Here is a 27,807-nt window from a genome sequence, read left to right as displayed (position 1 = left end):
AATAACAACCTACTCTTGCAGTGCTAATTTTGTCCCACGACAGCTATAACTCCCACAAGACAGCATTAATCTACTCATACCCCCATGGCCTAATTACCTCCCACCAGGTAAAGTTCCCAACCTAATTACCTCCCAACTCTTAAAGTTCCCAACCACTATCCCACTGCCACACCGAGGATCAGGCTTCCAGTAGATGAATCTTTGGGAAGCAAGGCATATTGAAATCACAGCACAAATCAAATGCAACAAATAAAAAACTGCATGATGGCCCAGTGGGGTTGGTGTTTGTTAGGAGTGCAGGATTACTCAACACCTGAAAATCAGACAATGTAATGCACCACATTGAAAGAAGAAAGGACAAAATCCATGTAACACCTGTGGAAAAAGAGCATCCAATAAAATTCAGTGCCCTGTCATGGAAAAAGAGAAGAAAAATCCCCTCAACAAGCTAGAGATGGAGCAAGCACTTGCACCAGATAAAGGACCTCTGTGAATAACCCACCCAGCATACTAGGGGTGGAAAAAACAGAGGTTTTGTCTTAGGATTTGAAACTACACAAGGATGTCCACTCTCACCACTACTTTGAATGTTGGATACACACACACACACACACACACACACGAAGGATTTATAGTGATTAATGAGTTCAGTAAGGTTGCAGGACACAAGGTCAATATAAAAAAAATCAATTGTTACTATGCACTAACAATGCACAATTCAAAATTAAGAAAACAATTTTTGCACTATTAAAAACTATTTTAAAAAATGAAAAGACAACCCACAAGACAAAGAAAATAACTGCAAAACATGTATCTGGTTAGCGTCTAGTGTTCTGATTATAGAAAGAGCTCTTACAACTCAAAAATAAAAAGGCAACTTGATTTTAAAAATGGATAAAGAGACATTTCTCCAAAGACATGCAGATGGCCAAAAGGCATATGAAAAGATTTTCAATGTTATTAGCCATCAGAGAATTTCAAATCTAAACCAGACTGAGTTCTCACCTCATACATGTCATGATGGCAATCAAGCAGGGTGGGGGACAATAACAAGTTTGAGTAAAGATATGGAGAAATTGTGCCCTTCCTATATTGCTGGTGGAAATGTAAATTTGTGCAGCCACTTTGGAAAACAATTTGGCATTTCCACAAAAAGCTAACACCCAGTTATCATGTGATCCAACAACTCCATTCATTCCTAAATGCATAAACCCAGAGAACTGAAAGCATATGTTCATGCAAAAATGTGTATACAAATGCTCACAGCAACTTGTTCATAACAGCCAAAAATAGGAAACGATGCAGATGTCCATCAACTAGTAATGGATAAACAATATTATTCAGCCATCAAAAAAAGTGAAACACTCATACATGCTACAACATGAACGAACACAAGAAACAGACACAAAAACCACATTATTATCTTATTCCATTTATATGAAATGTCCAGAATGGGAAAATACATAAAGATAGAAAGTGGATTGTTTGCTAAAGGCTGGAGGTGATGAAAAATTTTTTTTTAATTAGATAATGGTGATAGTTATACAATTCAATGAATATGCTGAAAACTACTCAATCATTCACTTAACGATGGTGAATTTAATGGTAAGCAAATTATATCTCAATAAAAAAACTTATTAAAAAAATAAGAGGGGGCCTTCTAGAAATCAGTGTTGAAAATTCACCATACCTAGGAATGACACTCAAACTCTGTGCCTCCAGAATGGAGAGCAATAGTGATAAAACTGAGTTTGGGTAGACACACGGGGAAGGTGTCTCTCGCCTGTTGCTGGTATTGCATAACACTGGCTCTCCATCTGAGTAAGCAATTTAGCAATAGCTTTCAGAAGAGGTAAAGCCCACGCCCTGTGATCCAGGTTTTTCACCTGTAAAAATCTAAACTCAATGTGGGGCTAGCAGTCAGCACTCGGCGGAAGTTCTTTCCTGTTAGAAAGGTGATAATCATAGGGAAAGAGAAATGAATTCACATGCAATGAACTAGTGCAGCCACATCTGGCTCTCTCTTCTGCTTCTATTTGGAAAGATAATAAGACAATGTTCATACTTATAGTGTGATATGACCTGGAAGTTTCTGCTCTCTTAAAGAGGAGAAGTAAAATTCTCCCCTAAAATATAAGCTCTTATTCTAGGGTTCCAAGTAGCTACTGCCAACCCAGTTAATGATTCTATGTACATTTCTAGCCTTTTGAGAAAAGGAACACATTGGGATGGAGTGGGGGCAGCCTGTGCCTTAGCCAAACCCCCAAAAAGCTGGAAAAAAGAAAAAAACAAGAAATATCCTGAGTGTCTTATGAATGTCACCTCATGAAAACGAGCAGTGGCTGTGTGGCAACTGACAAGATCAATGACTCCTGGAAGAGGTGCCCAAGGGAATCTGTATCTATTGGTCTTTTCATTCTTTCCCCAAATGGTGATGTCTCTTTAAATATGACTTGCTATTAATTGCAAACACTGTGTTCTGCTTTTCAAATAGAATTCTATTAAAGGAGAAAATGCCCAAGAAGAGGAAAATCATGTCAATCTGCTTTTCCAAGTCATGATACCCAGGCTTCGCCACTAAAGAAGACATACCTGAAGCAGGAAGAGCACCGAGCAAGGAGAAACAGCTTCTAAAATCTGCCCCGTAACCTGAAAGGTGACAAGTGACAGCTAAGCCTCCAGGATGCTTATTGCATCACCATGCTCTGGAGCTGGTCCAGGGGAAGCACGAAGTGTCCGTCAACCCACCTGCCACCCTCCCCCAGTGTCCCTGCTCCCTCCCCTGCATGGTGAGATATGGTGGGGAGCAGGGATTGTGACATAAGCAAATGCCCCAGCTGCTAGATGTGGATGCCAGCCCATGAGCTTCCTGTAGGGACACCACCTGTGAAGGTCCCATCAATAGCCAGCTTCTCGCAAACCCCAAATTGACTACCTCACGAGAGGACAAGGGACCTTGCATCGTAGAACGGACAGCAGGATTCTGGTAGAGGAGGTGTCAGGGCCCCTGGGGACCCGGTGACCAGCATGGCGGAAATCATAGACACCGCTATGTGTGTTTGCTCCCCGTGTTGCACGTGGCAGAGGTGTTGTCCCCGGCTGTGCTCCTGCCTGTGCTGCAAGTTCATCTTCACCTCGGAGCGGAACTGCACCTGCTTCCCCTGCCCCTACAAGGACGAGCGGAACTGCCAGTTCTGCCACTGCACCTGTGCTGAGAACCCCAACTGCCACTGGTGCTGCTGCTCCTGGGCCAATGACCCCAACTGTAAGTGCTGCTGTACGGCCACCGGCAACATCAAGTGCTACTACTATGAGAGCCGCTGCTGCCGTAATGCCACCGTCACTTTCCACAAAGGTCGCCTCAAGAGCATCCGCACCTCGTAAGTGCTGGCACCAATGTGGGTTCCCACTGGCTCAGGAAAACTGGGGACCTCACACCAGTGGAGGGGTGCCCAGGATAAGCCAGTGCCTACCTGAGTCCATTTCTCTGTCTGGAAAGAGAAGAGCAAGAATTCTGTAGCCAATCAGTGTATCCTACACAGCCACTAACCAAGTGACACTGAGTTCCAAACCCAAGCTCTGTTAACCATGCAAATGAGTGCTGGCCCTCTGAGCCCCACTCCCTCTACTGTACAGAATCCTCATAGCTAAGGCTGAGTGTGTGAGCAACCGCCAGCCACTGCCTGTGTGACCCCCCTAACCCTCCCCTGTGCCTCTGAATCCTGAGGAAAGGGAACCTCAGAGAGGTGGAGTTGCCTGGGATCACACAATTAGTAGGATGCAGAGTCAGGACTTGAACCCAGAGCCTACTCTCTGCACTTTAAAGTGCTATACAGCAAAATGGAAACAGTGACAACTGTCATGTTGTGGTGGTAGGAGGACTAATGTATGTGCTTTGTAGTCTCTTATGTGACAGTCAAATATGAATTGCTGTTCCTATTCCTTGTATGCACTTTTGATATTTGCAACATATATTGGAAAAGTAAGAACTTATATGGGCCACTTTTGACCCCAGGAACCTAGATAAGAATCTTAGATGCTTCCATATGGCTTACTTCAAGGAGGCAAGTTCATAGTTCAGCACTGTAAGATGACACGATCAGGAGGGACAGAACACTGGGAGGCAGATTCTAAGGCTTTCAAGGCTGGAAAAGCAATATTCTGTGTGCAAAGCTTTTGTGAGTCTGGGGGAAGAATATGATTCATTATGCATTTCAGCACTTAGTAGATGCTCAATAAATGTTACTCTTCACCAGGGCCTTCTCATGATATTTGCATGAATAGAGAATCTAGGATTCTGCATGCAAGTCCAGGAATTCTAAGGTGTGGACAGTAATGTGCATGCTCCTGTCTTCTCTCAACTGCCCAGCCTTGGAGAGTCCCTGAGTCCATTCCAACTGGAGAGGGATGAAATTGGTGCTTTGGGAAGATGCCTTAGGCATCAGTAGCTCCCAAATTTTGCTGTAAATTGATTGAAATCACCTGGGGATCTTTAAAAACTATCCATGCCTAGTCCCCACCCTAAATATTCTGATTTTATTAATCTGGGATGGGACTGGGGCATCCAAAGCACCATAGCCTACTTGGCAAATGCCCTTCAGGTAATTTCAAGGTGCACAATGGCCTGGAGGGGGCGAGGGGGACACTGGGAGACTTGCCAGCCAGGTGAGACAGACAGAACCAGGTGCAAAGAGAGCTGGCCTGGGCTGGGGAGAGGCAGGGGGTCTATGCAGAGAGCAGAGGCAGGAGGGTTCAGTAAGAAGTCAGGATGCTGGGCTTGAGGACTTACTTTGACATGGAAGCATGGTCCCGGAATGTCCATTCCACACCCGAATCTTTGGGAGGGTGGGCAAGAGGCTATCAGGTGCCGGGGGCCTGGGGCACTTGTGTTCCATCTCCCAAGGCTCCTCTCCCAACTTCTGACACCTGCTCAGCTGGCCATCCCACCTTATTCTGATTTCCTCTCCCCCTGGCCTTCCTCTCTTTCTCCCTTCCTTTTCCATCTCTGCTGCAGCTCTCTGGGCCACTGACACCTGTCCCCTAGCCTGGGCACACTCTTTCCTCTCACAACTCTTCCCTTCTTCCCTCCCTCCTCTTTCTGATTTCTTACGCAGTTTCCCTGTGCGTCCTACCTCGCTTCTCAGAGTCCTATGTTTTTATTAAGTGAAGAAGGCCATCTGCTCCCCCATGTATGACTGGCCTGTACCTAGGGGCCCACACAGGAGGCTGCGGGGCAGAGAGGAAAAAGAACTGAGGACAGTGGGGCCCCTAGGCTGGGGCCCAGTCTCCCAGTGCTCAGGGATGAAGCTCCAGGTGCCCAAGCCTGCGGAAGTGAGAGGCTCTCAGTCTCTCCAGGCTGCTTGGCAAATGCTCTGATTGCCTGGGCTCCCAGACACAGGGCCCTGACCCAGGGAAGACAGAGACGCAGAGAAGGTAAGAGCAAAGGAAGCCCGGCCCTAGGGTCCAGACCAAACATTCTGTGAACAGAGAAAAGACAGGGACAGCCAGAGAGGGTGTCGCTGTCCCCACCTCCGTTCCCATAGCCAAATCACTTATTTTCATAAACTGCTTTTGCTCTGGCTGTAACTTCCTAAGCCTGTGCACTTGAATTTACAAGGGTGTTACCCCTCCTTCTGTAGTTCTTATAATTAAATATATGAACTTGAGATGTTAGAGAAAGAACCTTTACATGCACAATGGTAGATACGCATGCTTTCCTGGACCTGACCTCTAGTTCCTTCTCTACTGTGTACATTAGTGGGTGGTAGCAGAGAGGAGTCACTGTAGAGGCTTACTATCCACCAGCACTTAAGCACCTCATATAGATTCCCTCTTTTAGACTTCCCGACAACCTCATGAAGGAAGTAGCATTGTGAGCTTTAATTATAGAGAAGGAAACAGAGGATGAGATGTTCAGAAACCCTTGTCAAATGCGCAGCTCTGAAGTGGCGCCCTCTATCATATCTGATGTGCCCAGGAGCCCAGGCCCTGATCCTCCAGAGTCAGGCCATAGGGGTTCTAGGCCTGGCCCGGGTATTGACCTCCTGGTGTCATGAGAAGGACACTTAGTCACCCTCCCCTGTGTCCCATCCTACATACAATAATAGTGACAATGTCAGTGCCCCCCAGACAAAACATAAGTGTACACCTGTAACTGGCAAGATCGGATTTACTGACTCATTGCAACAGGTGAGAACACATCTCCTGGGCCGGTGTACGTTATCTTGGTAAGAAAGCATCAGTAAGTTATAATGGGATTTGGACTCTTCTTAGGATATGGAGGTAATTTTTCTATTGGTTATCTTAATAAATCTTATCTAGAAGGTGGGAAGAACAGAGTGAGCCTAGATCTGTAATTGAGAAAAAAAAAAACAGCACTCATTCCCATTAACTCTGATAAAAAGATGCTGGGTCATTTTTGTGGTTTGGACACTGTTCTTGTCTGAGTTCCAGCCTGAGGAAGTGGTCTTGCTTCTGCCCTAATCTCTCATAGTCACACATGGGCCCTGTCTGATGCTGGTGTTCTGGGATAGTACCAATGTCCAGCAGAACGCCAAGGCCTACCTGTCAGTGCCAGGCCAGTGTCCGGCATTTTCCTTGCTCAAAAAATAACCGCAAGTAATTGGAGTGCTACAGTCCTATGGGGACTGCTCTAGGTCCTTACAGGTGTTAAATTCAAATTTAATCCTCTCAAGAAACTCAGTGGCCTGGGTACCAACTTCATGAAGTAACAGGCAGGGAGAGGTTACTTTCTTGCCTGAGGTCACCCAGACAAAAGGGGTGGAGGCAGGCTTGGAAACCAGGCTTCCTGCAGGAGCCCATGTCCTCCCCATCCCTCTCAGCTGCTGCCCAGCGACAGAACTGGCAGAGGTTGAGAAATGGAGCCAGCTCTTGAGCCTGTCTCCTGAAGCCCTGTGTGTCTTCTTTCAGGTCCAAGACTGCCCTGCGAGTGGGGAGCAGCAACCCACAGTTGGATGAGGTGAGGTCATTACCAGCTAGCAGTCACCTGGTGGATCACCTCACCTGCCCCATGTGCAACCGGCTGCGCCTGCACTCCTTCATGCTGCCCTGCAACCACAGCCTGTGTGAGAAGTGCCTGCGGCACCTGCAGAAACACGCCGAGGTCACCGAGAACTTCTTCATCCTCATCTGCCCAGTGTGCAACCGCTCGCACTGCATGCCCTACAGCCACAAGATGCAGCTGCCCGAGAACTACCTGCGCGGGCGCCTCACCAAGCGCTACATGCAGGAGCATGGCTACCTCAGGTGGCGCTTCGACCGCTCCTCGGGGCCCATCAACTGCCAGGTGTGCCGTAGGCGCCGCATCGCCTACAAGCGATGCACCACCTGCCGCCTCAACTTATGCAACGACTGTCTCAAGGCCTTCCACGCGGACGTGGCCATGCAGGATCATGTCTTCGTGGACACCAGCCCTGAGGACCAGGACGAGAAGATCTGCATCCACCACCCGTCCAGCCGCATCAACGAGTACTGCCGCAACGACAATGAGCTGCTCTGCACCTTCTGCAAGATCGCTTTCCACAACGGCCACGACACCATCAGCCTCATAGACGCCTGCTCCGAGAGGGCCGCCGCCCTCTTCAGTGCCATCGCCAAGTTCAAAGCAGGTCTTGCTTCACTTCTCACCCCCTAATTCAGGGCCTGATGGGGAGGTGGCTTGGGGCCATCTGTTAGCGAGAGCCTGGTCTCCACCTGGTGGAGGGATCCAGACCTGGGGAACCCAAGCTCCCTGCAAGTCCGGGTGCCTACACCTGACAGCTTCCACCAGCCACAGCCTCACTGCGGCTCGGTTTCCTCATCTATAAAATGGGATGAGCCTAGTAATTCCCTCACTGGGTTGCTGTGAGGATTAAGTATGCTTTTTTATAAGCATATCAAAAAAAACTACCTGGCATAGTGCATAACAATTCTATAATCTTGGTTATGATCTTTATGTCCTTTTGGCCTCATTTTTCCCAAGAAAAATGAGGAGTATGATCATATAGTGTCCTGAAGCTCTGTAACCCTATTCAAGGTGTTTTGTCAGTGAACTTAGATATTCCCCCTCCCCTTAGTCTGCAAAAGGGAAATAAATAAGCTAATGCTGAGAATCAGTTCAATTTAAAAATTCTCCTCCCCCCATGAACTTTTCCCCAGAGTTGCAGACAGCAAAGTAAATGAACTGATAACTAAGACATAATAATGGGGAAACTCAAAAATAGCCAAGAATGTTCTGGTCAATGCCTTGTCTTTCCTTAGTATGCCTGTTCATAGTTGTTTATATTGGCTAATAGAATTTAGTTGTGGCTTCTATAAGGAAAACTGACCTTGGCTTCTATCATGGAAACAAGTACAATAATAGTTCATAAAGTCCTGTAAAGTGCCCCATAATTTCTGCCTATATCTCCATCTGGTTAGGTCTGAGGAACCTGCATCCTCTTTTCCTCCAGGAACAGAAGGCAGATGTGTGTAAGCCTTGGGAACACGTCATGTCCCATCTCAATCATCCAACAGTACAGGGCATCAAAATCCTCTCCATCGAGAAGACAACTGTGCTTCAAGGAAATAATAGCACAAGGCAGCTAATAAGAGGCAGACCCCATAGATCTGACTCCAAAATCCACATTAATGCCACAGCACTCATTTGACAACCTACTCTGTATTGAACAGTGGCCATGATCTAAAATCTAACCTAACTTCTGTGGTCTGTTTCCTTAAGGAGTGGCCTACTGGCAGTGACCAGGGGCACCAGATCATGCCAGCCCCTTCCCTTTGCCATGTACTTTGCTGTCCACTGCAACAACATGCCCAAACACAAGGGGGGGGGTGGCTTTGCCCTGAGCACACAGAAAGGTCCCACTAGGTATTAAGGGGAGTTGGAGACAGATTTTGCTCCTGTTCTTGTCGCCCAGAATCTCTCAGCAGCCTGGATAGTTCAGGAGTGACATGATTTTCTCAATTGCCAAACACTGGGACATAACTGACATCCTCTTCAGCTTGGGAACCTCCAACAGGAAAGTCTTATGTTAAAGAAAGCTTGCAGGAGGCCCATTGCTCAGAAAATGGTTGGCTCCTAGAGGGTTTTCTTGAGGTAGGACTTACTGCCTGCCCAAACTAGGACTTGACCAGATTCTTTGGGGTCTCAATATGGGGAAGGAACTTCTGCCTGGAGCCTCTGTGGCTCCCATGCAGCTGTAGGTAACCTAGGTCCTTAACACAGGACAGTCAACACTAGGATAGTTTTTTCGGAGTCCAGAACACCTAAAAGTCAGACAGCCAAGTTCAATTCAAGGTTGAGGGACAATACCAGCACAAATTCCAGGGAGCCCAGCAGCTGAGAAGGTGGCAGGGATGATAGGTAAATTAGATATCAGATCTGAGTAAATAATTTAATCTGTTCATCAATGCTGAAGAAACAAAAGCAACATTTTGGAATCAGTTTGAACTTGTTCTTGACCACTGGGCTCACATATAGGGAGTACCATAAATCTGCATTTTTTAACACATCTCCAGGTTATTCAAAAGCAGGTGACTTGAGCACATTTGTTAAAAAAAAAAAAAATCTGGGCCCTACAGAGAAGATCCAGTTCAGGAGTTTCACTAACAACTTTTGTGCCCTTGTCTAACCCAGTAGGCTGAGCAACAGGGATAATTTTAAACCTCCCCATTGTGTTGTAATATGCATTTGAGACTGAGAACCACTGCACTGAGGGAGCTCAAAAATTTAGTTCCTTGCCACTCAAAATGTGGGGACCAGCAACACGGGCATCACCCAGGCTTGTTAGTAATGCAAGATCTCAGCTCGAACCCAGGCCTATTGCATCAAAATCTGTATTTAAAGCAAGAGCCCCAGGAGATTCCCTGGAGTAGATTCCAAATCTAGCTGGAAACTGCCTCACCAGGATTTCTGGGCCCCAACTCAGGCCAATTGATTCAGAATATCAGCAAGTGAGGTGAGAGTTCAGTCTTTCTAAAGCCCCCAGGGTGATTCTGGTGCTCAGAGAAAGCTGACAACAGGTACAATTAAGAACATAGCCAGGTGTGGTGGTGCACACCTGTAATCCCAGTAGCTCAGGAGGCTGAGGCAGGAGGATTAGGAGTTCAAAGCCAGCCTCAGCAACTTAGCAAAGTCCTAAGAAACTTAGCAAGACCCTGTCTCTAAATAAAATGTTAAAAAAAAATGGCTGGGCATGTGACTCAGTTGTTGAGTGCTGATGGGTTCAATCTCTGATTACCACCCCGCCACACACACACACACACACACAAAAACATAGTCTTTGGGACCAAAAAAGTAGAATTCAGGACAGGATCCAGTTTCTCCTATTTACTTGCCACATGACTCTGGGCAGTCACTTAACCCCTCTGAACCTTAGTTTCCTCATCTATAAATGGGAATAATATCTTACTGTATAGGAAGATCCATGTAATATATGATAATATATGGATCTGGTCCATAATATGTATAATATATGATAATACATGGATCTGGTCCATAATAAATGTTTAATAAATAGTAGTTAGTTTTCAGTGTGTTGCCTGAAAAAGACCTTGATTTGCCTTTGCTCTAATTCCAGCTCTTGCTAAGCCATCATATTTGTGAGGTTTGGGTCTATATGGGGTCTATTGATAGATGAATTTGTTCTATATGGGGTCTATATGAAGGATGAATTTGTTCTCCTTCAAGTGTGACAACAAACCCTGTCTTTCTGTTTTTCTCTCCTGGTGCTGCCTCTTCTTGCTCATTTAAGACATTTTTATACTCCCTCCAGACTTTGCTCTAATCAACTTAACTAATTCCCAATAAAGCCAGGAATTTCCTACCGAAGTATCATTAGCAAAGGATTACTATTGACTAGTGAAAGAAAATAATGCATAACATAGAATTTCAGCTACCACAAGTCACAGTAGACTTGCATTTGGGGAGTTCAGGGAGCACTTTGAAGGCCCTGATGAAATTAGACCCCAGGATTTTCCCTTCAGCCTAATCTGCATGGCCTCATGTAAGGGAGAAGGTGGGCAGAGATGGGGGCTTTGGGGAATAGGCCAGAAAGTGACATTGCTGACATTCGCCCCAGAGGTATTACAAAGATATTACAAGCACTTTTGACCAACTCTCCCTTACTGCTCATGGTGGCAACTGTGGTCCCTGTTCTCATGCTCCAGTGGAACCCTATGTTTTCTGTTACTCCAATGCACACCATTGTTACAATGGCCACTATTCACAGAAGCCCAGCTTCCTGTGGAACAAGGATTATGTTAAGCCAAGCAAAATAAATCCAGTAATCCTCACTATTAAATAAAATGTGATGAGGATTATACACCCATTCCCTGTAGCAGTGGCCTTCTATGTGGAGAATCTTACCTATCATATAGACCCCTATGCCTACAACCCTCTAAAGTCAACAAATATTTTCATCTCAAAGGTTGGAGATGGGCCTCATGCTCACTCTCCCACGCATCCTCCCATGGCAGTACCATTGGGTGTATGAAGAGAGGTGCCCTCTCCTATTCACACCTGTATCCCTCATGCCTAGAAAGACAGCACGTAGCAGGGCTCCTAATGTTTGTTGACTGAATAACTAGGTGAACTTAAGATCCAAATGCCACATAAGAAGGTCCAGGGTGAATTTGTTCTCCTTCAAGTGTGACAATAGAACCTGTCTTGAAAACGAATGGGGAAAAGGCAAGAAAGGGAACATAGCTGAATCACGAGAGAGAGAAAGGGTGTGTAAGAGAGCTAGCTGTCTCCATGGAGGAAAACTGTGGCTAATTTCCTGCTATTGTTTGGTTTGGATTCCTGGTGAATGAGACGAGGCAGCATTTACAAATAGTCATCAGATAACAAATCCCACCAGTATGTATAATTATAATGCACCTAAATAGATGAAAAAATAATAATACCAAGCAGTCATCAGAACTTTAATCTCCTGCCACTGCAAAAGCTTAGATTTCCTGCAGGAAAGGAGAAGGCCCAGTAACTTTGTGCCTTCACCTCATCTCCAGTCCAATCTGCAACGAAGTAGAATCTGGTGGAAAGTAATATGGGGGGTGGCCTTGAACTTGTAGCCTCAGCTCCAAGGTCACAGGGATCACCCTGACTAGAGAAGGTGCCTGGAGAGGGTGGTTGTGCTTGAGGGAAGAAATGGAGGAGGAGGCCAGGAGGAGGGAGATTCCCTTCTTGAATTTTCAAGAAGGGAATCTCCTGTTTCAAGCCAGCCACAAGTGACTACCTTCTCGCTCCCTCAGTCCTTGAAGCCCAGGGTGTTTGCTGCAGCCTGCTGTGGCTGTGCCATCTGGGGAGAGGAGCTTTTTTATTTTATTTATTTATTTTTTTGTAGTTGTAGATGGACAGAGTGCCTTTATTTTATTTATTTTTATGTGGTGCTGAGGATGGAGCCCAGGGCCTCATACGCACTAGGCAAGCGCTCTGCTGCTGAGCTCCAGCCCCAGCCCCTGGGGAGAGGGACATTTTAACAGAAACTAACTTGGTTGTTTTGCAGTCCGATACGAAATTGATAATGACCTCATGGAGTTCAACATTTTAAAAAACAGTTTTAAATCTGACAAGGAGGCAAAGCGGAAAGAGATCAGAAATGGGTTTCTCAAGCTGCGCAGCATTCTTCACGAAAAGGAGAAGAACATCATGGAGCAGATAGAGAATCTAGAAGTGTCCAGGCAGAAGGAGATTGAGAAATATGTGTACGTCACGACCATGAAAGTGAACGAAATGGATGGCCTCATAGCCTACTCCAAGGAGGCCCTCAAGGAGACGGGCCAGGTGGCCTTCCTGCAGTCGGCCAAGATCCTGGTGGACCAGATCGAGGATGGCATCCAGAGCACCTTCAGGCCTGACCCCCATCTACGGCTGCACTCCTTACACTGCATGCCCTTGGACTTCGCTGAGCTCTCCAGCGCCATGCACCAGCTCTTCCCCACAGGACCCAAGAAGGTATGCTCCTCGGGCGATTCTCTGCCCTCCCCCTACCCCATGCACTCTGAAATGATGATTGCCAGGAAGGTCACATTTAGTACCCATAGCTTTGGCAACCAGCAGATATACCAGCGAAGCTCCTCCTTACTGTCCTTCAACACTGCTTCAGAGAAGGCCAAGGGGGGTCCTGAGGTCTGTGGGAGAGCCCAGTCTGCTGCTCCCGCCAAAACCACAGATGGCCTCTACACTTACTGGAGTGCCACGGCCGACAACCAGCCCCCTCAGAACAGCAGCAGCTTCCACAACTGGTACTCGTTCAATGACGCCTCTGTGAAGACCCCAGGCCCCATCATTATCTACCAGACCCTGGTGTATCCAAGAGCTGCCAAGGTAAGAAATGGGGAAGGATAGGGCACAGGATGGAAGTGGGTAGTTGGGAAAAGGTGTCCATACCAATCTGACCTCTAGGATCTGGTCAACCCTCTCTGCTTCTCTGGGCTGTGTGGTCAGCCCATTCAAAAATGGGAAGTTCCTGAAATCTTCCAAGGTTAGCTTAAACCAAACCGTGTATTTAGCTCATAGTCACAAATGCAATGGAAAGCCCCACTCCCCCTGTAAAGATGGCCCCTGTATTGAAAGAGATCCCAAGTTGGGAACCAAAGGAGTTTGAAGAGACTGCTTGAAGAGTGAAACATTTCCCAAAGGAAAGGTGCAGAAACAAGTCAGAAACCCAGGTTCCATTACCTGTCTACCCTGGATTCTTCCAAATTGCTACCTTCCCCCAAGAAAATAACCAGACTCATCATGATTTGGAACAACTGGAGCATCATCCCCAACAGAATTAAAATTCATATCTCCTGAGATATTTTTTGTTTATTGAGAGGAGAGGTGGAGAGTGGGGTCTTTCATGGTTCTCCACAACTGCCATGACCTGACCTCAGGAGACATGACTCCCCTTTGACCTTCCTGACCTGACATGGACAAATATTCAATCCAGCTGAACCTAAAGTGAATTGCTTATGAAATACTTTATTAAAATTCAAAGAGGCAAGAAAGAAAACATGTAGCCTGATTTCCCATTAGAGTATGTCTTGCCTCCTTTTCAGGGTCCCTGCAGGGCTACCTCCCTCACCAGCCTATGGCCTGCTTCCATGTGGCAGAGCCCATCTTTTGTCCCCATAATCTAGGAATACCCCTAAGTACGATTAGTATCCTCAAAGTCTAAACTAGTGTTTCTCAAACATTAATTGCTCCCAGAGATCTTGCTAAAATGCAGATTCTCTTTCAGTGGGGCCTGAAACTGTCCTCCCAGAATGAACATAGGAGAGGGCCTACCCAGAACAAGCAGTCAAGTCATTGGCAATCAAGAGAGGGCACTACTGCCAGACAGTGATATTTGATGTAAAAAAATTCACTGATCCCTGTTAGAATTGTGGGATGGAGCTCATGTGTGAATCATGGTGTTCCATCATGTAAAAGATAAACTCTGTGTTGACGACTCTCTCAAATGTTTAAGATTCTGGCATAGAAAATACTCTTGTAAATTGTTAATGTTTTGTAAAAACCCTAGAGATTTTTAAACTCAACTTTATTTCCTGAAATTCCTTTCTAAGAAATGATTAAAAATTCAGATGAAGATTCATGTCCAAACATGTTCATTGCAGTATTTATTATTAGAGTATAAAATTAGAAACAACCTAAATGTTCAACTGTAGAAGGAGTCAATTATTTATGGAGCAGTTTTTAAAGACGGTGGTTTGCTGAATATTTAATGATAAATAAAAATATATAAAATACAATAAGTGAGAGAAAGAAGGAATCAATACAACATAATCTAAATTAAAAGTATTTGCATATTTGTGTGTATTCCAATATTAGAAAAACATAACAGTGAACTAACTGGATTGCAGGATTATGAGCATTACTTATTTTTTTCCCTTCTACTTTTTCTGTATTTTCCAGCTACAATAAGTATGTTTGTTTTGATAGAAAAAATTATGTTAATTTTTATTAAGTTTTATAACCTCATTTGTAAAATTTGTATACCTGTAAAATGGTAAATTTTCTCTCATAACATTAAAATTTTAAGCATTAGATATCTGCTTTGAAAATACATTTATTATAAGATACTATAATCCCAGACACCATCTGCTAATTGAGACTTAATATATATCTCTTCCCAGGAGTTAATATTTTGTGTTTTGAATGTGTTCATGGATTCACCATTATTGGATAAGTCATTTCACCACTCTGGACAGTTCCTTGGGTATAATATAGGGGTTGGGATAGTTAAGCTCTTTATCTTAAAGGATTCTGTGGTTCCACTGAAATTTGCTAAATGTATCCATTCTGGGTCTATAAAATGGGATAATACAGTCCATCTTCCTGGAGTTGTGAGGATTACGTGAATCAAGGATGGTAATGCCTGACACGGAATTTGATGCATAGCAGGTGTTCAGTAAATAGTAGCTGCTTTTGTTAGTGGTGTCTAAAGGATAATTGTCAACTCCATGTTGACTGACAGTAAAAACCCAGAGTAGCATTCTTCTGTTTCTGAAGGCCATCACAAGCACCAAGCCAGGCTCATCCAAGACTGTGGCACAGGGTCTAATCCAAAGCCCTCAGCAGCTGCAGGGGCTGGGGTTAGCTGCCCCACAGATCGTTAACAGTATAAATCTTTATGGGAAAGAAGGCTGAGTGGTGTGGACCAGTACAGCTAGCACCACACGGACATGTTCATTTCTCCCATAGGTTTACTGGACATGCCCAACAGAAGACGTGGACTCTTTTGAGATGGAATTCTATGAACTTGTCACTACCCCTCCTAACAATGTGCGGACAGAACTCTGTGGACAAATTCGGGACATAATGCAGCAGAATATAGAACTACACAATCTAACGCCCAACACGGAATATCTGTTCAAAGTGAGAGCCATCAATGACAATGGTCCTGGACAGTGGAGTGACATCTGTAAGGTACTGTGCACACTGTTTCTCAGATAGATTGTCTTGATGGCCTCTGGATGTGGTTCTGTTAGAATGGTTATGAGATCACAGAACCCAGAAGAACTCTCCCTCTAAGCTCAAGAAATCTGTAACTCACAGCAAATGGGGCTACTGGCCTCACCCAGACTTTGCAAATGGGGCTGAGAATTTTAAGTTCTGCTTTATTCATAAACCATTTGTTCCAGGTCTGGCGTCAGGAGGCAGAAATTCAAAGGAAAATAAGGCATAACTCCAGCCTCCAAGGTGCTCAGGATATATCTAGTAAATGAATAATTGTTGTGTGAGAAAAATAAGAAATAATTGAAGTATAAGAAAAATTAAAATGGAGTGCTGTCCCTAAGCAAAGATAGAATGCTAAATTTAACAAATATAAATACAGGACACCCAGTTAAATTTGAATTTCTCACAAAACAACAGATAAATTTTTTAGTATAAGTTTGTCCCATATAAATTTTAAGACCATTAATACTAAAAATAATCATTTTTTTTTTGTTTATCTGAAAGCTAAGAGTAGCTATTAAGCAGGTCAAGTAGGCCCCACCCTCAAAAAAAGTACCAGATTGCTACTATCTGCTTTATGATGCAAGGCTGATTCTTCTTTATATTCCCAGGGGACACACACTTATAATTTTATTGATATTAAAAGGAGAAAGACAAGGCAAAAAATATCAAGACTGCCCAGAGTTATGTTGCTGGAGAGCCATGATGGTATTCTTTGGAATTGGACTAGCTTGTGTCTTAATCAGAAATTCTTTAGAAGGAAAAAGGGCAAGTCCATTCATTTCAGCTTTTGCAAACAGGAAACTGATGCTGTTGAAAAGGAAGTCTCATGAGACCCCTGCCATGATTCCCAAGGGGACTGGAAAGTCATCAGTCAATCCCCTCCCCCACTCTCTTTCCCTCTCCCTCTCTCTGCCTCCTACTTATCTCTGCTTCTCTCTGAATCTGTACCATTTTTGCCTAGCCCTTAATTTCTGCTCCCCTAAATTTTGCTTGTATGTGGTTTGGGACAGTCTTGGTCCAATCTCTGAGTGGTCTCAACTCCAGGGCCAGACAGCATCTCCAGAGCCCCACTCTGTCTCCTTGGTCAGATGTTTGAGGAAATGCATCTGATTGGTTGCTGCCTCTAGGCATGGGGGAATACAGGAAGTATGGCGAGGCAGGCTTTGCTCTCTTGGGTAGCAACTGGCATCATGCATGGCTTCTGGAGCCCAGCACCCACATGCACATCCACCCCAACTCCAAGGTCAGACACTTGCATGGGAGGGAGATGAGAGAACCCGCCTGGTCCTTCCACCCCTGCAACCCGGCCATAGCCCTGCCTGGTAGTTGGCTCCCCCTTATCCTTGGTACCCCCCTCTTCAGAGCGTGGAATGGCCCCTAGCTGACACCACATTTTGCACTGTGTCCTCTTCACTATGGATTTTTCCTTTAATATCTCTGCCTTCTCAGAGTTTTTAAGAATCCCTCCAAAATATCTTGCCCATAAAGAGCATTTGGTGCTGTCATGACATTTTTAAAAATGCATCTTCTGTCGTTTCTAAGTGCTAGGAATAGAGGGGCAGAGGGATAGGTGCATGTCCTCCATAGGCCATCTCACCCTTCTGGGTCTTTCTTAGGTGGTTACTTTGTGGCTCCTCTGAAACTACGAACTCCTTGAGAACAAAATTCACAGCTAATCCATCTTTCTATTTCCCACGATGCTTACCACAGCAGTTTGCATCTAGCAGTTCTTAATGGTTATTGAGTGAATACATGAGTGAAAATGTGGCCAAACAAATGAATATATGAATGAATGTCTACATTAAAAAGCGAAGAAATAAATTGATAAATAAAATTAATAATTACAAAGTACCATAAGATGCCCGAAAGCTAAATGTTTTATATAATCAGTCGAGAAATAACATTCCCCTGAAATTGTGTTTATGCGATTTAATTTACCCTCCCCCATAAGAGAAGGAAATGCATTTCAGTCCCTTTGCTTTTTAACACAATATCTAAATGAGTGGAGTCCTAATTAATGAGGTTTTCTGGAAGCTTCATTTTTATCTGACTCGAAGAGCTGCAATATAGATTTTCCCTTTGGCAGTCATCTTCCTCCCTTCTTGGTGGTGAGATTAGCATTCCGGGGGAAACACTGGTTTCCTTAACATTTGTCATGATTTGCATAAGTAAAGGCTTCAAAAGCAAATGAAAATAAGATGGTGTGTTTGAATGACATTTACAAAGCTTCATAAAAGTAATGACTTTAGCTCTTTGCTATAAAATCGAAAATTTTTCCTTTGGCATCAGGACGATGCAGGTATTCCTGAAAGGTTTCATTTAAATGCTGCAAAGAGGAAGCAGACTCATTTCTGATCCAAAATGCAATATTTCCATCCATATGCACTTTTGTAAAAGAAACGAAATAACACCTTTTATATTTGATTTGCATAGTCTAAGACTTTTTGATTTTTTTAAGAGGTTTTCTTTGGAGTATAGGGCATGCAATGGGAAGATTAACCTTAAGACTTTCTTTAAAGGTCCCAATTAAAGGTCAACTCTGCATCAGACTCTGTAGACTCATTATCCCCAATCATCCAAACCACTTAGCATGGAGGGATTTACTGCTCCATTCTACAGATGAGGAAAGTGAGGCTCAGGAAAGGAAAACGTCCAGCCTCCTGTAAGATCAAGGATGGACTGACTTGGAACCTGAGTCTGTATCCAAAGCCAGAGCCTTTGTCCACCTATGCCATAAACAGATGCAACAAGGTCTGGGGCGGGGTGGGCTCACCCCTGGGGACATACTCCAGAAGAGCGTTGTCAAAGTCAACAGCAGGGAAAGCCAAAGTTTTATTTATATGAGAGCTAGAAGTTGCATGGGAAAGAGCATCAGGTTGGGGCTCCTGTATCTGGGTGCAAGTCCCAAGTACAATAGGTCGCACATTCCATGGAGACGGGCACCATGCTGGTCTCACTCAACCCTCTTTGCCCATGTCCCCAGCTGACAGCTCCTAACATCAAAGAGCCTCATTGTCAACTTGAAGGGTAGAGAAACACCTTCTCGGAGAAGTCATGCATTCTTTGGCCTCAGTTTCGCTCCAGATCTTCCTCCAGTCCTGTGCACACCTGCTGACCACCATTCACACTTTTGTGAACGCACTGTCTCACTTGACTGGCTCCTGCTCATGTCAAGCCTCAGCTAACTTCCATGAAGTCTTCCCATGACAAAAATCAAACTGTCCATCAGTGTATTGGTTTTCTATTGCTGCCTTATACAAATGATATATGACCTTACAGTTGTGAAGATAGAAGTCCAAAACGGGTCTCCCCGGGTAAATGAAAGCATCAGCAATGCTACATTCCTCCTGGAGAGTCCTTCCTCCCCTTTACCAGTCTCTAGGGGCCACCTGCACCCCTTGGCTCATGGTCTCTTTCTGCATCTCCAAAGCCAGCAGCATTGGTCTGAGTCCTTCTCATGCTGCATCCCTATGGCTCTCCTCCACCTCCACCTTCCACCTGAAGAAGCCTTGCAATGACCTGATCCACCTGATGGCCCAGGAGGATCTCCCCACCTGGAGACCTGCTGCCTAGCAATCTTACTTCCCCTTTGCCATCTAATATAGTGTATTCAAAGGCTCTAGGATTAGGACGGAGACATCTGTGAGATTACTCTGCCTACCACAATCTGTAAACTGAGTTCCTAGATGACACCAGATTTGGAGGTAAAACTTCAAGGCCAACAAAAGTCTCAAATTGGTGCTTTCCAGGTCTTTCCCTATAGCTCTTCAGGAAATGCAGCCACCCCTGTTCCCACCCAGCATCTCAAAGCCCTTCCCAGTCTGTCAGCCGGGCAGTGTCGGGTGCTCAGGAAGTAGTCCTTGGGACTCTGCATGCTGCTGCTCCTGTTGGAGCCACGGCCTCAGAGCAGGGGTTCCTGGCCATCGGGCCTCCCCGTCCAGCTCTTTCTCTTTCCCTGCTGCAGAATGTCTCCCCAGGCTGAGCCTTTCATTGTCAAGTGTTGAGGCTGAAGGACAGTTTGAGTGACTACCACCATTCCACAGTCTAAAAACTACCCCACAGCCACCCACATGCTCACAGTGGGTCTGAAATGATACCTACGTCCTTTGCACTCCCTGTCCCCTTAGAATTTATTGTTTTCTAAAGAGCCTCTGACACATGTCAATCAAACTTTACTGGTCCCTCCCTACCTGCCCTGCAGAGACATTTGAACCCTGGAGCGCATATAACTTAGGCTCAGTCAAGCTGGACCTGAGTTTTATTTCATCTCATACACAAAGGGTTTAATTAATAATAGACCTCAGTTCATGGTCCATTAACACTTGTCTATGCAAGGTGCTTTTCTTATTTACATAATCCTTTTTGTGACATCTGTTGTTTTATGTGTGTCTTTTTGTTTTTATGTGTTCTTGCATGAGGCGTATTGTGTTTTAATGCGTTACTGATTTCCACAAATAGCAGGTAGAGTGTCGCATATCTTGCTTTGTTTCTTTCCCTCTTTTTTCTCTTAATACTGTGTTTTTATGATCCATCCCTGTCCTTATGGCCATCTTGTCCCTTTTTTTAATTCTAATTTTTTAATTTGTTCTAATTAGTTATACATGACAGTAGAATGCATCTTTTAATTTGTTCTAATTAGTTTTACATGACAGTAGAATGCATTTTGACACACTGTACAAAAATGGGGTACAAATTCTCCTTCCTCTGACTGAACAAGGTATAGTCACCCAGGGAGTATAATCATACATGTATATAGGGTAATAATGTCTGTCTCATTCTACAGTCTTTCCCATCCCCACATCCCTTCCCCTCCCCTCTGCACAATCCAAAGCTCCTTCAATCTTCCTTACCCACCCGCCCTCATTATGGATTAGCATCCACATCTCAGGGAAAACATTTGAGGGGTTTGGCTTATTTCACTTAGCATGATATTCTCCAGCACCATCCATTTACCTGCATATGCCATAATTTCATTCTTCCTTAAGGCTGAGTAATATTCCATGGGTATATATACCACAATTTCTTTATCCATTCATCCGTTGAAGGGCATCTCAGTTGGTTCCATAGTTTAGCTATTTGTGAATTGAGCTGCTATAAACATTGATGTGTCCTTTATTTTTGATGTGGTCATCTACTCATCCAGGATGGACACTCAGGTGACCACCAGTAATGCTGCAGTGAGCAGCCTTACCTGGGACACCTTGAGGGTGGCATGGGACAGAAAAACATCCCTGAGTTATCACATGGATTTCCTAGGGCTCCCATAACAACAGGCTTCAGACTGAGTTGCTGAAACAGAAATTTACTCGAAGTCCAAGAGCAGTGTCAACAGGGCTGCTTCCTCCCGAGGCCTCTGCCCTTGGCTGACAGATGGCTGCCTTCTCACTGGTCCTCATAGTCTTTCCTCCAGCAGGCATATCCCTGGCATGTCTCTGTGTACCCACTTTTCCTCCTACAAGCACATCAGTCAGGCAGGAGCAGAGCTCCCTCTAATCACCTCACTTATCACTTCTTTGAAGTCCCTATCTCCAAATAGAGTCACATTCTGAGGTACAGGGTGAGGGGTGGGCAGGACTTCAACATAAGAATTTTGGAGGGACCATTTAGCCCATGTCAGAATATTCAATGGGTGAAACTCCCCGTCATAGATAGTGGGGTGTTTAATTTGCCCACATTCATGAATGCTTCCATGAGGAATAGATGAGGCCCCATGATTTAAGCCCCACCCACATTCAGTGAGATCTAGCTTTCTGCTCTTCTGCTAACCCAATTGTTATAAAGTGGTATCTCCTTAAGGTTTTAAATTTCATCTCATAGATAAGTTTTCAGGATTCCCTCTTCAGTGAATAGTCTGTGAATATCCCTTGCCAGTTTTTCTACTGTATTTTCCTTTTCCAAGTGATTTGCAGGATGTCCCTTACATATGCTAGACAATGGCTTTAGACATTGCTAATACACTCTCCCCTTTTGACATTTGTCTATTTCCTTTGGTCATAGTGTACTTCATCAAACAGCAGAAATCTTCAACTTTCATATAATCAAAGTCAATTATTTTTTTTCCTTATGGTTTGACCTTTTGAAGTTTTGTTTTAAAAGTATTTCCCTTAGATCCAAAAGGTAATCTTCTATATATTCTTTTATTAAATTTGCTGTTTCACCTTTCAAATTTAGTTCTTTAATCCATACAGACTTCAACTTTGAATGCAATGCTAAGGAGAAAGTTCTTGTTTTTCCATCTGGTGAGCCAGTTTCCCCAAAACCACCTACCAAGCGATCTTTTCTCTGTGAGTCTAAAACCAAGGTGCCACTTTAACCTTACATTAAGTCCCCTTAAGTCTCTATTATGACCTGTTCGTCTAAGGACTGTTCTTATGTCAATGCCTGTTATGGTTTGGATGTGAGGTGTCCCCCAAAAGCTCACGTGTGAGACAATGCAAGAAGGTTTGGAGGAGAAGTGATAGGGTTATAGCCCTGACCTAATTAGTGAATTAATCCCTGATTAACTGAGTGGTAAGTGGAGGCAGGTGGGGTGTGACTGGAGGAAGTGGTTCATGGGGGCATGGCTATGGGGTGTGTATATATATATATATATATATTTTAAACCATACAATTTTTTTATTTTTTTTAGTCATACATGACAGCAGAATGTATTTTGACATATAATACATACATAGAATGTACATACATCAATCATAATATCTACTCTATTCTGCTGCCCTTCCTATCCCCCCACCACTCCTCCCCTCCTCTCCCATCCTTTTATGGGGTATATATTTTGTATCTGGGGAGTGGAGACTCTCTCTGCTTTCTGATCACCCTGCGAGCTGCTTCCCTCTGCCACACTCTTCCTCCATGATGTTCAGCCTCACTTGGAGCCCAAACTAATGGAGTTGGCATTCTATGAACTAAGACCTCTGAAACCATGAGCCCCCAAATAAACTTTACCTCCTCTACAGCTGTTCTGGCTGGATCATTTTAGTCACAGCAGCAAAAAAGCTGACTAAAAAAAATGCCACACTGTGTTATTGTTTTTTAACTTCAGCTTTGTACCTTGTCTTGATGAACTGCTCAGTTAAATATCACCATTACCCTTCTTTCTTTTTTATGATCTATTTAGATAATCATAGAGCTCTATTATTTTACAGAAGTTTTGGAGTAAGTAAATTTAATCCATTAAAAAAAACTCCAGATAGAATTTGACTAGGAAGACACTGAGTCTGTAATTAGGAGAAAATTAATATTGATATTTTTGAAGAATATCTGGACATTTATTCAAACTATCTTATACGGGCTCTGCTAGGGTTTTTTTTTTTTTTTTCCTGTATCAGTACTATGTATTCCTGGGTAAACCATATAGTTTAGAAAGCTAACAGTGACATAAAAACTATAGTTCACTATGTTGTATCGTATACTAGAAATTTGCTAAAAGTTTAGGTGCTCTGATCACACACACAAAAGGAATCATTATGTGAGGTGACACATATTCTAATTTGCTTGATTTTTATAATTATATTTCACTATCCATATTCATATCAAAACATCATGCTGCATACCTTAAATATATCCAATAAAAATAAATAAAACTGTTTACAAACTTTGTTTATATTATAAATGTTGTTTTCTATTTCATTATTTATCTAATGAATTCCTGGTTTGGAATTAAGACTGTTGCTGTCTGTAGACTAATCTTGATTTGAGAAATCTTTAAAAATTTTATATTAACATTCTGAGAATCTAACCTGTTGATTCTTTTTTTTCCCCAAACATTTGATCGTATCATCTATAAATTATGATGTTTTTTATCTCTTGCCTTACAATATTTAAACCTGTATTTCTTTTTCTTTCCTAATAGCTTTGGTGAGTGCCTTGAGTCATACATAAAATGGAAGCAGAGATAGCAGGTCTCTTTGTCATATTCCTCATCTTTAAGTTACTCCAATGAATTATTATTTTTGATTTTGTGGTATGTAAACCTTAATAAGTTAAGGAAATTTTCTTCTAAGTTTCTGAGAACATGTGCATAGTGAAACATTCATTTTTTGTGTGTTACTTGAGACAGTTTTTCTCCTTTAGGCCTTTTTTGATAGCGTAAATTACAATGACTGATTTATTTTTTATTTTATTTTTGTTGTTGTGGTTGACTGAGATTAAACCTAGGCCCTTGTACAGGCTAAACATACATTCTACCTTTGAGCTATAATCTAACCTTCAATGAAGGATTTTTCTGATGATAAATTCTACTTGCATGCATGGAATAGACCCTACATGATCATCATGTGTCATTTTTAATATACTACTTCAATAACTACTTCAGTTAGCTCCCTTTTAATTTAGATTATTACATCTGTAATAATAAGTGAACTGGGTTTATAATTTTTTGCTTGTATTATTTATCTGATTCTAGAATCAGTATTTCAGTGACTTAATAAAAGAAGCTGTGAAGCTTTTGCTCTTCTCCTATTTTTTAAAGCAGCTCTATCTTACAAGTTTGGTAGGATTCATTTGGAAAGCAATATGAGCCCAATGCATTTGGGACAAGGGAGGGGACGTCAAGTATAATTCTCAGTGACTTATTCCAATTTCTGTCTTTCTGCTTCTATCTTCTGTTTATCTGGTCCCCTTGTTCACAGACACAGCTCAGCTCTCCCTGTCCTATTCTCATGCCACACACAATCTGTCTTTGTCTATCTTGACTATTGTATGAGGCAAAAGTTCAAATCCTCCTTTTCCATAAGAGTCAGATCCTAGCTGCCCATACCATGTGACCCTTTCCTTATTGCCCTGATGGTTCTGTGTGCATATCTTACCTTACTTTTCTTTTTCCAAAGTTATTTTTATGCATTATTTCCATTTTTACCCAGCCATAGATAATGTGATGTATATAACATGAGCTTTACCTCCCATGAAACTTTGTTTTCTCTAAAACCAAAAATAAATTTTATAAAAGTAGAGAGCATAATGCTAGTAGGTATCTAATTTATTTTTGCCCTTTTCCTTTGTATACAAATATAGAAAGGTAAAAGCTTTGTACATGAATGACTCTGTGCTTAGTATAAACGTTCCTCTTCACCATGTACATCCCACCCTACCCCATCTGTCCCACAAGCCCTCATTCCAGGCAGAGCGCTTTACCCAGTGAAATCTTTCCTCCCAGGGTCTTAACCTGACTCCCTAAATGTGTCTTCAGTGAGTGAGGATCAGGAAGGAATGAGACTGCTGCCAGACTGGAGAGGTGGAGAAACCACCACTTTTTAAAGGCAAGGCGTGGAGTCCACATCTAAGCAGAGTCAGGGAGATTTCTAGGAGAGTCCTGCTTAGCACTCACACCCAGTGCAACCTTTTCTAAGATGTTTTCCCTTTTCTAAGAAATATCTCTTTACCATCACCAGTGTTAGGACTATGGAGTTGAAAAACAGTCATTTCTCCCATCCCCCAGTCACGGTGCTCTCAGTCTGGTAAGAAAATCAAACATATCAGGCAAGTTCCAGGTGCTGGTGGAAGATGCCGGAACTACTCTAGGGTGAGCCCACCTAGGGTGTAGCCCCGACGCCCACCTTCAAGGCACTTATGTGAGCTGCCTTGAAGGAAGCAGGACCTGGTCTGCGGAATCTCGGCCCCAGCACACTGTGAAAGCTGTCTGGTCCTCTGAGCCTGGGTTTCTTAGTCTCTGAACTGGGGCTGACAGCACGTGCTCTTGAGGAGGACCTGAGGGTTTCAGAGCTGTGTGTGCAGTGTCTGGCATGGTAAGGCTGGGCTCATAGGAACTGCTGTTCCTCCACAGCTGGTGTCAAGGCTGTCTGCTTCTCCCTGCAGGTGGTGACACCCGACGGACGTGGGAAGACACGAGCTAAGTGGGGCCTGCTGAAAAACATGCAGTCTGCCCTCCAGAAGCGCTTCTGAGTCCTGCAGAAACCCTCCGAGATGCGCCACAGAAGAGACATATATATATCACACATGGGGATGTATTTTTCTCACCATTTTCTTTGAGGAGGTGGCGGATGAATGTCCCCAGTGCCTCTGAGTTTTCCAACAGAAGTCTTCTAAGAGCTAATAAAAGGACATGCCTGACCTCATGGCTGGCTGTTTGTTCATTATGATGAAACTAAGATTTCAAAACAGGCAGCAAGTCATCTGGTCTCCCTCGGCTCGGGGGCAACCCTGAGCCCCAGCTGGGAGGTGCTGTGTGTACAGCAAGAGCCAAGCCCCTGGGTAACAAAAAGAACATCATCTATGGTGGTATTATGATTTTGGTTAGGTGTCCCCTCCAAAAGCTCATGTGTGAGACAATGCAAGAAAGTTTAGAGGAGGAATGATTGGGTTCTAAGAGGTTTAACCTAATCTGTGAAGAAATCTCCTGACAAGGATTAAGTTGGTGGTAACTGAAGGCTGGCAGGATGTGGCTGAAGGAGGTGAGTCACTGGGGCTGTAGGTTTATACTTTGTCCTTGATGAGAAGAGCTTTTTCTCTGCTTCCTTCACATTCCCAGTTGCTTTCCTCTACCACACTCTTCTGCCATGACGCCCTGCCTCCCCTGCAGTCCACAGCAATGGAGTCAGCCATCTATGGACTGAGAACTCTGAACCCAGAAGCTCCCAGATAAACTTCTCCTCCTCTAATTGTGCTTGGCAGGTCTTTTGGGCAGAGCAGCAGGAAAAGCTGACTGGAACAGGTGGGGACGCCTGGGTGGGCATTCTGAGGCTGGCCTGACCAGCTATGGGGAAGTCACCGATTGAAGGGGAACTCATCACCTCACCTTGCAATCTATTTCAATATTAAGCAGCCAGCATTGTGAGAATTCTCTTCTTAATTATTAAGCTTTAACGTGTCTTTCCATGACTGTCACCCCAGAGTCTGAGGCCTGGCTCTGGACTAGAGAAGGAGAGTAATCCCTCTTCTCCTCACTCCTTCTGTGCCCCACAGCAAAGGAGAAGCAGCACAATGGCTGGCTTTATTACAGTACTGCAAGAATGGACACCCCAGAGAGCTTTGTTATGATCCTATTACTGTAAATGATGGCTTGAATCCACCATCAGATTTGGTATTACCATATAATCATTTCTGTAAAAAGCTTCAGAATCGGGGCTGGGGATGTGGCTCAAGCGGTGGCGCGCTCGCCTGGCATGCGTGCGGCCCGGGTTCGATCCTCAGCACCACATACAAACGAAGATGTTGTGTCCGCCAAATACTAAAAAATAAATATTTAAAAAAAAAAAAAAAAAGCTTCAGAATCATCATTAGCATGGAAAGCAAATTAAATGACATGCCAGCGGGGATTTTACCACTGATAAGCTAAAATGAAACTAAACTTAAAAAAAGTTTTAACTGTATGAATATTGCATTATAATGATCACACCTCCTCGTGGTACCAACGATGACTGGGCCATCATTTCATAAGCCACAGAACCCTGATCTTGCTTCTCTTGAGAACAGTAAACTTGCCTTCAGGGACCACAAGAGCTGGATTCTCTGCCAAGACCCTTATCCAGGACTGAGCCACTCTACCAAAACCAAGATGGGTCTCCAGCCAGCACAAAGATCCCTGGCATGTGGTGTGGACCCAGGCTAGGATTCCAATGGAAACACATACACACCCACACGCAGGATCTTCCTCAAGGTACAAATACATATATGGATATAAGTAACATATGTGGGTATGCTAAACATAACCAGGAGACTCTAAGTCCATGTTTACGCCATGTTGTATACATATCCCACCATGCTGAGCCATAATCTCTCTACCTAGCTACATATTTCAATATCCCCAGCAGCTTTTCTTTAGAGAAGATCTGTGGTTGTAGTAACACATGATTAGTGGCGAGTCTACTTGAGAACATCTCACAGTGCAATAGAACAGTTGCTAGTTCAAT

At 43.8% G+C, this 27,807-nt stretch overlaps 1 protein-coding gene across 1 annotated transcript; it reads left to right on the top strand.

Moving 5' to 3' along the window:
- Window positions 1–2,850: 2,850 nt before the first annotated feature.
- Window positions 2,851–26,008, top strand: Trim42 (tripartite motif containing 42). The gene is made up of 5 exons (XM_015487301.2): window positions 2,851–3,380; window positions 6,931–7,628; window positions 12,501–13,321; window positions 15,683–15,907; window positions 25,754–26,008. Exons 1-5 carry the CDS (start codon window positions 3,028–3,030, stop codon window positions 25,838–25,840), a joined length of 2,184 nt encoding a protein of 727 aa, XP_015342787.1. The 5' UTR covers window positions 2,851–3,027; the 3' UTR covers window positions 25,841–26,008.
- Window positions 26,009–27,807: the final 1,799 nt, after the last annotated feature.

This window comes from Marmota marmota, unplaced genomic scaffold, assembly GCF_001458135.2.
Source record: "Marmota marmota marmota unplaced genomic scaffold, marMar, whole genome shotgun sequence".
NCBI lineage: Eukaryota > Metazoa > Chordata > Mammalia > Rodentia > Sciuridae > Marmota > Marmota marmota.
Note: the sequence above shows the minus strand (reverse complement) of the source record. Positions and strands in the feature narration are given on the sequence as shown.